This window comes from Ascaphus truei, chromosome 1 (genome assembly GCF_040206685.1).
Source record: "Ascaphus truei isolate aAscTru1 chromosome 1, aAscTru1.hap1, whole genome shotgun sequence".
NCBI lineage: Eukaryota > Metazoa > Chordata > Amphibia > Anura > Ascaphidae > Ascaphus > Ascaphus truei.
The window spans coordinates 409,047,522-409,060,811 of NC_134483.1; the positions used below are offsets into that span (position 1 = coordinate 409,047,522).

General features: G+C 45.2%; 1 protein-coding gene across 7 annotated transcripts in view; it reads right to left on the reverse strand.

Annotated features, from left to right (window-relative positions):
* The window catches only part of DCLK2 (doublecortin like kinase 2), a 165,717-nt gene that overhangs the window by 74,148 nt on the left and 78,279 nt on the right, over nt 1–13,290 (reverse strand). For 5 of the 7 annotated variants that reach the window (XR_012803799.1, XR_012803800.1, XM_075613735.1 and 2 more), the window contains exons 5-6: nt 12,556–12,606; nt 11,636–11,730 (exon numbers count right to left, since the gene is read on the reverse strand). Coding sequence is in view for 5 of the 7 variants with exons in the window: in XM_075613735.1 (XP_075469850.1) it covers nt 11,636–11,730; nt 12,556–12,606 (146 nt within the window). In the remaining 2 variants the exon portion in view is untranslated. The remainder of the gene's footprint in view (nt 1–11,635; nt 11,731–12,555; nt 12,607–13,290) is intronic. The other 2 variants (XM_075613754.1, XM_075613745.1) reach the window with 1 other exon arrangement.

Below are 13,290 nucleotides of genomic sequence, written 5' to 3' on the forward strand. Positions count from 1 at the left end.
GTGACAGTGCGTGTGCACGCGACTGACTGTGTGCGCGACTGACTGTGTGCGCGACTGACTGTGTGTGTGTGTGTGTGACTGTGCGTGTGTGCGTGACCATGTGCGTGTGTGTGTGACCGTGTGCGTGTGTGTGACCGTGTGACGTATGCACAGCCCCCCTGCACCTCACACATCCCCCTAACCTATTCACAGTCAGTGTGTGTGTGTATGTGTCAGTCAGTGTGTGTGTGTGTGTGTGTGTGTGTGTGTGTGTGTGTGTGTGTGTGTGTGTGTGTGTGTGTGTGTGTGTGTGTGTGTGTGTCAGTCAGTGTGTGTGTATGTGTCAGTGTGTGTGCATGTGTGTCAGTCAGTGTGTGTGTCTGTGTGTGTATACTGTATATGTATGTGTGTGTGTCTGTCACTGTATGTGTGTCTCTCTTTCTGTGTCCTGCCCCCTCTCTCCTGACTCCCCCCCCCCTCAAAGGCAGGCAGAGCTGCGGACTCGCGGCGGCTCTGCCTGAGACTCTCCTCCACCCCCCCCCCTCACAGACAGGCAGAGCTGCGGACCCGCGGCGGCTCTGCCTGAGACTCTCCTCCACCCCCCCCCCCCCTCACAGACAGGCAGAGCTGTGGACCCGCGGCGGCTCTGCCTGAGACTCTCCTCCTCCCCTCACACCCCCCCCCCCCTCACAGACAGGCAGAGCTGCGGACCCGCGGCGGCTCTGCCTGAGACTCTCCTCCACCCCCCCCCCCCTCACAGACAGGCAGAGCTGCGGACCCGCGGCGGCTCTGCCTGAGACTCTCCTCCACCCCCCCCCCCCTCACAGACAGGCAGAGCTGCGGACCCGCGGCGGCTCTGCCTGAGACTCTCCCCCCCCCCCCCCTCACAGACAGGCAGAGCTGCGGACCCGCGGCGGCTCTGCCTGAGACTCTCCTCCTCCCCCCCCCCCCTCACAGACAGGCAGAGCTGCGGACCCGCGGCGGCTCTGCCTGAGACTCTCCTCCTCCCCTCACACCCCCCCCCCCCCACCTCACAGACAGGCAGAGCTGCGGACTCGCGGCGGTTCTGCCTGAGACTCTCCTCCTCCCCTCACACCCCCCCACACCCCCCTCACAGACAGGCAGAGCTGCGGACCCGCGGCGGCTCTGCCTGAGACTCTCCTCCACCCCCCCCCCCTCACAGACAGGCAGAGCTGCGGACCCGCGGCGGCTCTGCCTGAGACTCTCCTCCCTCCCCCCCCCTCACAGACAGGCAGAGCTGCGGACCCGCGGCGGCTCTGCCTGAGACTCTCCTCCACCCCCCCCCCTCACAGACAGGCAGAGCTGCGGACCCGCGGCGGCTCTGCCTGAGACTCTCCTCCCCCCCCCCTCACAGACAGGCAGAGCTGCGGACCCGCGGCGGCTCTGCCTGAGACTCCTACTCCCCTCACAGACAGGCAGAGCTGCGGACCCGCGGCGGCTCTGCCTGAGACTCTCCTCGCCCCCCCCCCCCCACCCCCCGGCGAGACGCGGCAGCACCGGGCAACGGGCAGATACCTAATAAAGGCCCCCCCCTCCGGAAGTGCTGCGTGGGCAGAGGCAGTGTCGGCGGGGAAGGGGGGGCAGCGCGTCATCGTCAGCAGGAGCTGGCTTCGAGGGGAGCGCTGCAGCGATCCCCTTCTGATGGTGCTGTGGGGAACGCAGCTCACTCTACCCCCCTCCCCCCCGTTCCATGCCTCGGCCGGGGGAGGTCAGCAGGAGTGGCGGCAATTAAATTTTGAGGGCTGCGGGTGGGGGGAGCAGAGCTCGTTAGGAGCTGCGGCGGCGGATACCCTCCATGATCCCTGGGCTCCTCTCCTCGACCCCGGCGGCGCTCAGTCAGCGGGACGCAGGAAAGCGGAGGTAGGGAGGAGAGAGGCTGCGCGGCATGGCAGCGGCCGTTAGGAGCGGCGGCTATCGCCGCCGCATATGTCACGGTGTGTGGGGGGTGTGGGGCTGGGGGGGGGGGTGGGGGGGTGATTAGGAGCGGCGCCGGCGGCTATCGCCGCCGCCGCCGCATCTGATTTGTGGAGCGGGTGTGATGTCAGTGTTGGGGTTGGGCTGAGCCAGAACACAGCCCGGCCTCAACTGCCAGCACTGACGTCACATCCGTTTCATTTCATCTGTCTCCACAATTCTTTTTTGCCCCATCACGAATGAGGTGCCAGTAAGGAAGTTTCACTTCAAAAAAAAAAAATTTAATTCTCCCTGTGACAGGGTAAATAAAAGCCACCAGTTATATGCCTGGAAAACCTATGTCTAGTCTGCAGTGCAGCACTGACTAGGTTAACTTCAGCTGGGAACCTCAGGACAATTAGTTGGATCCCAGCTGCCTAATCAAGGTGTGTTAAAACCCAGGCTGTAGACACATGGACCCTGGCTGTTGAGGAGTGAGGAGTAAGCTGCTAAAGAGATTGCTAAAGAGATTCCTGAAACAAGGTCTGAGTAGCAAGGTAGTTGAATTGTGAACTGTCTGTCCCCTGCATAGGAAAAGGGTAACTGCCTGATTTATAGACTGTCTGCTAAAAGAGAAACTGTTTTGTTTGGTTTGCGGAAGAAAAAGCAATTTTCGTTTGTTGCTGATGAAAAGCTATTTTTGTTTTGTGTGCTGTATATCTTTCAAGGCTAAATAAATAAGCCTTGTCAAGAAACCAACGTGTGTAGTTGCATGTACCCTGCAACACTCCCGAAAAAGCTTCTGTTCGATTTACAGTTAATGGACAAAAGGAGGAAGAGTTGCCATGGAGATTATTAGATTCTTTTATATAGTCATCCTTATTCTGCACTCCCCTCTCTACGTTATCCGCTTGTTTTATAACGAGCTATATCTTCTGTAAGACTTTTTAAAACATCTTTTTTTATTATTATTAATATTCTTTTTATAAAAAAACTTTTTCAGAACAAACTTTCAAAATCATTGTCTACCAACTTCTGAACACACATCTATATAGCTGCCTCTTGATACAATTGGGTGGTAGGTAGATTTAAGTTTTAAATCTGTATGACAATGAGTTCCAACAGAACTATTTTCCCTTGGGTTATAACATAGTAGAGAAATTACCATCTAATTTGGTAAAATACCTTTTCAGAGTTAGGATTCTTATAGATTTATTTAAAATCGATAAACACTTGGAACCCATTGGTCCCACATGCTAGGGCAAAATAAAGATCTTTAAAAATATCCTTTTCTGATCCAAAGAAAGCTCCTTGGAGAATAGGTTAAAAATACACTCCACATTTATCTGTACAGATGCATTCTTTTCTTATTGTCGAACCTTTCTCCTCCTCTATTTCTTTGTTTATATGTATTCTCTCTTTTTTCCCAAGTGGGGAGGCTGTCTATATTTTTTTCTCACAAATCTCGACTGCTATATATATTTCCCTAAGCAGCTTTCTTCTCTTTACTACAAAAAAATGACCACTCCAAAAAATGTTGATTATTTATTTATTTATAAAATATTTTACCAGGAAGTAATACATTGAGAGTTACCTCTCGATTAGGTGTTTGCTTTATCGGGATGGATAATTCGTTGATTTTATATGAGCCCTTTTTATACTATTACCTCTAATAGGCTTCCAATCATTACGTTGAGTATCACTTTTTTCTTTTCCTCATTCGCTCTTGTTGTAGATCTGGATGATGGATCCTCAGCTCTCAGAGAATAATTTGTTTTCATTGGTCGTGGCCCTATTTGTGGGTTGGTGCATATCATTATAAGAGCAATTTCTCAAAGGAGAGACATTTCTTTTTTCATTTTTATTATTTCCCAAATTTCAGGGATGGTAAAAGGAATCGCTTTCCCCCTTTCAACTCTGGAAAAAGCTGCAGGTATCTGTCTCCTATACAAAACATTTCCTCCCCAATTCCTAATATTTCTATAGTTGATATCTTGATTATAAAATCTACTCCAATTCCTCCGTTTTTTACACTCATAATTATGCTTTCTCAAGTTTTTTTTCTATTTTGCAGCGATGGTTTATTTTTCGCTTCTTTCCAACCTCTCTCAACAATTGATCTAAAGTCTGGAATTCTGCCAAAGTTTTAAATGGTTCCAGACAATTTTATACCTCTATAATGTCTTTCGCAATTTCTTTAAATCACCTTTTTCCTCTCGTATACAATCAAATACAGGTGGATATATCCCTGATAAAGTGGTTGAACCATGAAACGTGCTTGTGCGTTAGGAAGGGGTCGTTTATAGCCTTGTTGTTCCTTGGAGGCTCCTGTTCGGGGACGTCAGACACTGAAAAACACCGTGCTGTGCAGGCCCAGACAGTGGAGCGCAACCGAATAACGGAGCCAAAGACAGAGACTTGCTTCTGTATATGGTGAATTTATACTTTCTAAATGTGAGTTCAGCACTTATGTAAACGGAATGATCTATTTTCAATACAGAATTAAACTGTTGATGTTTTCTTGGATTTTTTGTTTTCTCTTCCCTTCTTTGAATATCTAGCCTGTGTGAAACCAAAAGCATCAGACCAGGACACGCAGCTGCAGGAATCAACGCGGATCCCCTGAAAGCAGAAATTCGTATTGATCCCGGTGTTATTGGTGTGTATCACCAGATTTTTCCCGTATCTTTGGTCATGGAGACTTCAAAAGGCGAAAGGTCATGTTAAAACCAACTAAAAGACGTCAGTCGCTGGCAAGCAATGCGCCAGCGACTGCGCCAGCATCCAATAACGGTCTGACCATCAGTGAAAACCTGGTGACCGGCAACCCTTGCTGTCTGTCCCCGCCCGGATACCTGCAGCCTGAGCCGGATTTCGCGTACAGATTCCAGCAAGCTTACATGTACCAAAGCGATTTCAAGCCTCATCCGCTGGCACCTGTCAACTACGTGTATAATCAAGAATACGGGACTGACAGTGGTCCGGCGCCAGCTGATTGGCAAAGTCTATGGTGAGTAATGTTGCCGTATTTTATTCCGTTTTTGAAATATCAATATCAATGCACAGTCAAGAGATTCTCCTGTAAGCAATATCATTAGCTGAGCAGCTTCTACGGTAGATCCTGCACAATTGGTGGAAAGCTAGGCACATGCGCATTGGAACCTTCTTGAAACGCATATGCGTGTCATCACATCTACAGTAGGCGCATGTGAACAGGAGACGCCCCCCAAGAAAATTATTGGTGGGACTGACTGAGGGAACTTCTTTAGGGGACTGACTGACCATTACAGTAAAACTTGTACTTTTGTTTTTCCTCAGAAAAGAAAACTTTGTCTGATGCTGAAAACGGCAAATGGAGGGATTTCGATGGATAATATCGCTTTGTGTAACAATGCCTGCACATTGCTGAATCGGATTTAAAAAACCACGTACCGGAGTCTACAGTTTAGTGGCCGTTGTTATTGATTAGGATAGAATACTGTAACTGAGAGCTTCATAGAAAACCTGAAACAGTATGCTGTTGTTTTCAGACCGTATACAATACTATAAAATAAAAAGTATGCATTTATTCTACATGTATTCCAGTACATCTGTGTAATCTATACCCGTACAGCATGTATTGTTTTAATACTCTTGTGATGTACAGTATGCCTGGACAGTACTGTATGTTCTAGAAACACTATTTTGTTACAGTATAAAAAGGAGACAATGGAACAATTTAAAACAAATCAACATTTTCTTTTATTGGTGGAGTAAGTACAAAAACATTTATTTACAAATACAATTTAAAAACATTTAAAGTGTACAGCAATTCAAAATATTAACAGGTTTATGTTTACGGCTAGTGAAAACATGTACAGAGTCAAAACATTTACAGCACAACAGTATGGTGTTAGTTTAAAACATTTCTTTATTAATACAAGTTAAAACACGCAACATCTCCTTAATTTAAGTACATAAAGTCAAAACATTTACATTTGCACAACTTCAGTCGTCGAGGGCAGCAAACAGGCCCGGCCCTCAGGATAACCTTGAAAACCGGGCCTGTTCGTGGCCCTCGAGGACTGGAACCGCGCAGGTCTTGTGTAAGTAAAAACATTTCTTTATTAATATAATTTAAAAACAAGCAACAAGTCTAAAATTAAACAAACATTTGAACAGTCACGAAAATTCGATCCCCACCAGATTGTCCTTCCAGGGCCGATGCCGTATATGACGCAAAATGCCATTAATGGAGTCTCGAACAATTTTCATTAAAGTATCTTAAATTGAAAAATAGCGCCGCAATTCCTCCACAATAGTCCTTCTTAAATTTTCAGGAAGCGCCCTTTTTTCGCGATTTCCTTCATAGTTTACATTTTTGGCCCACCCGCAGTACACCAAGTAGGACACGTGCTGCTTAAAAATTAACATGCCATACTTCTGGGGTAAACCAGCACTCATCATCTATACTTCTCCCTGAGTGCCGGTGGCAGCTCACGCAGGATGATGTCGGGCACTGTATCGATGCAAGCGTATGTAGGTTGGATTCTGGGAGCGGGTGTGCTTGTGGCGGCGGGTGAGGGTAGGTTGTCTGGGAGGAAGCTTTCCTCCTGTCTTGGTCGCCGTGTTGTCTCCTGGCGTGGTTTTGACGGGGTTGTCATGTTATCCTCCTCGTCAACAGCATACACAAATTCTTCTGGTGGAGGGGGTGCGCTTGCTGTTGGAAGGTGGTCGAAGGTCCCATTCATCACATCCATGCCACCCTCCTGCTCCGGCGTCGGGGATACAAGGGCATGAACACCGAGCAAATTATGTATCCCCGCTATGTCAGTCTCTATCTTCTCCATCCGTCGATCCATCTTCTCCATCCGTCGATCCATCTTCTCCATCCGTCGATCCATCTTCTCCATCCGTCGATCCATCTTCTCCATCCGTCGATCCATCTTCTCCATCCGTCGATCCATCTTCTCCATCCGTCGATCCATCTTCTCCATCCGTCGATCCATCTTCTCCATCCGTCGATCCATCTTCTCCATCCGTCGATCCATCTTCTCCATCCGTCGATCCATCTTCTCCATCCGTCGACCCATCTTCTCCATCCGTCGACCCATCTTCTCCATCCGTCGACCCATCTTCTCCATCCGTCGACCCATCTTCTCCATCCGTCGACCCATCTTCTCCATCCGTCGACCCATCTTCTCCATCCGTCGACCCATCTTCTCCATCCGTCGACCCATCTTCTCCATCCGTCGATCCATCTTCTCCATCCGTCGATCCATCTTCTCCATCCGTCGATCCATCTTCTCCATCCGTTGATCCATATTTAGCATGGTCTCTAAAAGAAGATCTATCTTTACCAGCATAGTAGAGTTCTCGGGGATATCTACACTTAACCCATTCAGCATGCGGTCTAACGAGCTGGTTCTTGTGCATGGGGTGCTGTGGACATCAGGGTGGAGGGGTGCTAAGGAGGATGAGATGGGGGTTCCCTGGAGAGAAGCGGCAGCGTCGTCGAAGAGGGATGGAGAAAGTGACCTGTGGATTTCCGGGCGAGAAGCAGCAGAGTCGTCTAAGCGTAATGGAGAAAGTGACCCATGGGTTTCTAGGAGACCAGCGGTAGCGTCATGGACGAGTAGTGGAGAAGATGGGCTGTAGATTTCCCAGAGAGCAGCGGCAGAGACGTCGAAGCGTAATCGAGGAAGTGGCCTGCGGGTTCGATGGGTTGGCTGCAATTTGTTTTGCTTTGAGTGAACATCACCGAATTTCTTCTTGACATAATAAGGCTTACGTGTATTAAAACCCTTAGCCTTTGGGGTCAGCAGAAGGTTTTCTCTATTAGCCTTAGCCTGTCGCTTTGGCCGTGGCATGGAAACGGCTGCCGACTTTCGCTTTTTCTGTGTGATAGGCACGGCAGAGGCGAGTGGCTTCCTGCGTCCGTAGAATCAGGGTTGATCCATGGAAGCAGATGGCACAATGCAGTATCTGGACAAGGGCAAGTTCAGATACAGATCATCGAGTGGTGGGCTATGCAAAATGTGTAACCTTTCATGCATGGCGACGAGGTACAGGTGTTAAAAGTGGGCGTACTCTAATGTGAGTCATTAACGTATAAATACACCATCCATTTTGTGGATTCACTGCACATTAAATACACATCGACTAAACATCGAATATACCTTCTTCTGCTTGTATTTCTTTCTACTCGCAGTTATGCCTGTTAAAAAGATTTCAAAGGATCTCAGCATGAGAATTAAGGAGATGTACACGAGCGGACAACAAATTAGAGATATCCAACGCTGGTTAGCTGCTTCTGGCCTCGTTGTGCCATTAACCACCGTGTGCTATCATGCACACGGAAAAAACAAACAACGCACGAGGACACCAACGGTAACTAACGCGTAAGTATATTTATATAACTATATAATACAGTATATCTATTGTTTATATTGCTGCATATTAATATAACTATATAGTATAGATCTATATAATTTTATAGTTATTTCAGTATATTTATATAACTACAGTATATAATACAGTATATCTATTATTGTTTATTTTGCTGCATCTATAATTGTTTACAGTAAATGATGTGCTGTACTTGTGGCCTACTGCACTGTAACTTACCGGATTGTTGTTTTTCTGTACACTGTAGGGAGACAACTCTTCTTGTCGACAAAATAAGTGAAGAGAATGATGAGAAGAGTGCCTTAAGGGTCAAATACACTCTGCTGAAAAATCACAATCTCACTGTATCCGAGACCAGCATAAAGAAGATGAGACGCAGAATTGGATGGAAATATGGACGTGTGAGGTTAGTACTGGACAGTACAGGAGGTAAAAGTGTTATTTAGGAAACTGTACTGTACCGCTAAAATTATTTATTCCTTGTCATTACAGAGCGTACCCTATGATAAGGAACGTTAACAAGATCAAGAGAGTGGTCCAGGCCCAGGCATGCATCGACAGTGGAGAAACTTTCCAGGATTGCATCTTCACTGAAGAGTCTACTGTATCGTTGGAGAGATTTGCCACCTTTGCATTCCACAAAAAAGGTTGCATATCTATGAAGCTGCGTCCAAAACACCCAGTGAAGATGCATGGGTGCCATCTCTAGGCGTGGACCAGGATGCATTGTCATCTTTGAAGGTAAAATAAGTCACACGCTTTTGCCTTATGCACTGTACTGTACTAGTGTGCAGTTTTTTGAGCACTTCTCTTTTCTTGTTATAGGAATCATGAATAAAGCTTTTTTCCAAGAGCAAATTGTGCCTGAGATTGTGGAGAGGTGTAGATAAGAGGTTGTAATCCTTGAGCGAGCCCTGTGTGTGTCTGCGGGGGGGGGGGAGGGGGCTAAAGCTGCATGAAGGATTATCTGTATTGTAGTTCGTAGACATGACATATTTTCAACAGGCAGTTCATCATAATAATTTGATCCCCACACCCCCAAATACATACAAACCACACAAATCAACCATGTGCAGTCAAAAGCTACAGCACAGATTGAATATCGTAATATCAAGATGGTTTAGGCAGGCTTGTGGAGAAAATAAAAATAAAAAATGACGAGAAAAAAATATATATATATATATATTTTTTTGGTCACTCACTCTTGAACTTCGCAAGAATGCAGTGGTGAAGTTATAGACACATGCGCAGTAATCATCAGCTAGCAAGCAGGAATGTGATTGAAACCAGAAAGACACACATTCAAAGGAATGGTGTGGGAGAAGTGTACTGTACTGTAGAGAAGATAAGAAGTTGAAATACTGCAGTGCAGTAAATAGCCTGTGTGTGTGCGGGGGCGAGCGAGGGGAGAGCGCTGTATATGCCGAAATGTGATACTGTTATAGTACACGCCTATGCGTTTCAACAATGTTCAAATGAGACATACAGTGTCAGGAATCGGCGTTCTCCGCGCTCCCCACAGAGAGCACTCTCTCCCCGCCCCTGCCGCTGTATCACTCCCCTCGGCGATTCCTCTGCTCAGCGCCGGGCGCGCCCACGCCCTCCCGCGCGCACACCTGCACCATCCACTGGCTCGGTCCACACGCGTACACACGTTACAGAGCGCGCTCATTCTGCACACTCTTCTTCCTGTCCCCCGGATCTCAGGCACTGCCCCCGCATGCTGCACGGGCATACTCAGGTTACCAACAAGTCTCACCTGGCCTGTTATGCCTTTACCAATCTGCAGTGTCTCCCTGTAGCTCTTCCTGTCCCGCCTCCATTCCTAATTGGACCTTCCTGCTTTATCTAGCTCCTATCTGCTCTCAGTCTTTGCTCGACATAGTCTCTGCATGGAAGTACTTCAGGATTCTCTTAGTGTTTTCACAGGTTCTGACAAGGCTCGTACGACTACCCCCTCTGGCTCTCGATCTCAGCACTCCTTGGACAACGCTCACTCTGCTACCCCTCGAACACGGCTTGGACTACAACCTATCTCCGCTCTCCACTCCTTGACCTCGGCAAGGCATTCTTAACTATCTCTACAACCGATAATAAAAAATGCACAAATGCCAGTGCCCAACCTTATGGCGGTTTCTATACAAATCTGATGATAGGTTGTTTTCATGTTTGTTTTTTTCTTTCATGTGTTTTTATATAAATTTTACTGTATTTGTATACTGTGCAGCTTAGGGTTTAGTCACCATCAGGTACTCTCCTGGGTAGTACTTAGCCGTCCAGATGCACAGCTGTTCTGAGGTGGGGTTGGATCCCCTCAGAGTTTGTGTGTATTTTTAATAAATTACCTTCCACTAATCCCTGGTGCGCATTTGTGCATTTTTTATTATCTTGTATTTCAGGGTGCCCTCCCCCCTTTTTAAGGGGGGTTCACTTAGATTTGAGAGTTTCTGGGGAGACGCTTTATGTACATGCTGCAAAGGGATCATCCACACCATCACACAGCACGAGCGCTGAATATCCTGTTTTTTCTATCTCTACAACCGGTACCGGCAAAAATTGTCTACATTACCACACCTGGCCTGGCAACACTTTATACCACACTCCGGACACGCTCCCTTTGCTGCGGGTGCGTGTATTACCACTTCCCCCTTAAGCTCAGGGGACGGGTCTGGTCTGCGGGCAGCACCGGCGTAACATACAGCACTGCACATCCATGTATAAATATGCAAATTTACAATTACTGTACGTGCACACGCAGACTGTGTACTGACATACTGTAGGTTGAACTGCTAAAGTATTAGACTTTGAAGACAACAGCTCGCGAACGCCCCCGAGTTTTTAGACGGTATTGCAGTATTGCAGACAGAGCTAATAAAATGCTAATATTACGAGCGCTAAAATACCGGAACATATTCCGGAAAAAAAAAAAATACTGCATCTGCCCGTGGTTATCAGAGGTGCGCCGATACGGCCGCATTAGGATAAAGGCGGCTGCAGCTATATCCCCAGTGTTTATAATAAGTGTAATAATTGTATTGTCATTTTGTAAAGCGCTGCATACATTATTGGTGCTAAATAAATACAATTATAAACAGAGAGAGATAAAGACACACACACACCTGACCTGAATATTTATCAGAATGTATGTATTCTCCTTAAACATTGTAACCCCTTTGTTAGCAGAGGATAATAGTATTGATTTGCTCCCAGAACAAAGAAACGTAATCCCTCAGTTTCATGACAGAATTAATTTTATTAAATTAACTGTATGCCATCTAAAAAAGACTACAGTATAATAATAATAATAATAATAATTATAACAACACACACAATGTACATTCTTCTGATGTCCTACCTTTAGCCCTCGGAAGCTGCATGGGCTGGTTGGAGATGAACATGAGGATTTTGTTGATTTTGGTGTGGATAACTGACTGCTCGGAGTTCCATTGACTAAAATAGAGTAATTACACAAATAAACATGAGATCACATAGTATGTTATAATCATCTTTGTTCTGTTCCATTTACCTATCGAAGTGGAAAGGACCCTGTCTAGATGCTAAAATATCCAAAGCTTTGGTTTCTACAGCAACAAAAATAAGAAAAACGACCAAATATTAAGTGACAGCAAGTTCTTGATACTTTAATAAGGATATTTACTAATCTGGCATTTGATAGCCATGGAAACACTAAATTAGCACAAAGTTTCAAATGCTAGGAGTCTGCATATGATCTAATCCCTCCTGCTCTTTTAACAGCTTTTATTGTTCAGTATTTCAGTGCCTGTCAGACTATTGTGTTAGAATTGCAGTATGTGAGAACAGTTCATTCTCGCATTTAAATGAACTGATGCATGCGTAATATACAACATAGTATAAAATATTGTAAAAACTAATAAGAGCCAACATAGTAGGTTTACTTCTATTTCAGAGGAGCACTTATTAATATGTTATATGTATGTAGTTTGCAATATATGTACACTATGTGACATATAGTTCTCATATATGCCACATAAATGTCCCATACATTACATACATGTAGCCACTTTCTTATACAAGCCATTTATACAGGTGTTCCACACAGAAACAAAGCAGTAATGACATATTTCATGTATTATTTCTTCCAATGATTACATTTCAACGAGACACAATGTACAAATGCCCTTATATAATGAACCTCAGATGTAGGATCAAACAGATTCATGAAGTTGGACAGAGAGGCGAGTTGGCAGGTAAGCTGATAAAGCCAAGATAGAAAGCCACAATCGAATGGCTCACCTGGGGATTTTCCCGTGGAATAGGCACTGGAGTAGTAGCCACCCCTCTTTACTGCATTCATTCAGTTATATAACAAAAGGTAAAGACATTAAGGAAAAAATAATTAACACATTTCTCTCAACACACACAAGGGTAAAACTAAAAATGAACAAAACTCTGAAAGAAAATCTGGTTTATATAATTTGTATACACCTTTTTTTTCTAAACCATTTTAAGTACAAGGTTAATTGTGGTTTATAAGTGTACATGCACATTACTTCTTCCCTAGCAAATTATTGTAAAGATGTACATTATTGCACAGGGTTCCAAATTTACCCATTTGAAATCCACAGCCACACCTGATTTAGAATAACCAATGAATCTACTGTACAAACATCTGAATGTACAGACCTAGTGTTAAATGTGAATAAGAAGTTTCTCTATTATCTCAAAAACTGATCTACCTGGAGCCAGGGCTTTTAACCCATGCTCAATGCCATCAATTTACATATAAAAGTTGACCTGATCGTACTATGAAACAGCTTAAAAAAAAATCATATCTTTTTTGTATTGGTCTCTAAAAAAGCTCCAAGAAACAGAAATACCATAATGAATTGTACAATTGTTAGTTGACATCTGATACTATATACTTTAAATATAAATATTATTGTCTAACCTATGTTTAATCCACTACCAACAGTAGTGGTTAACGTGTTCCTAAGAAGAACTTCCCCTTGAGAATCATATCTTATGGCT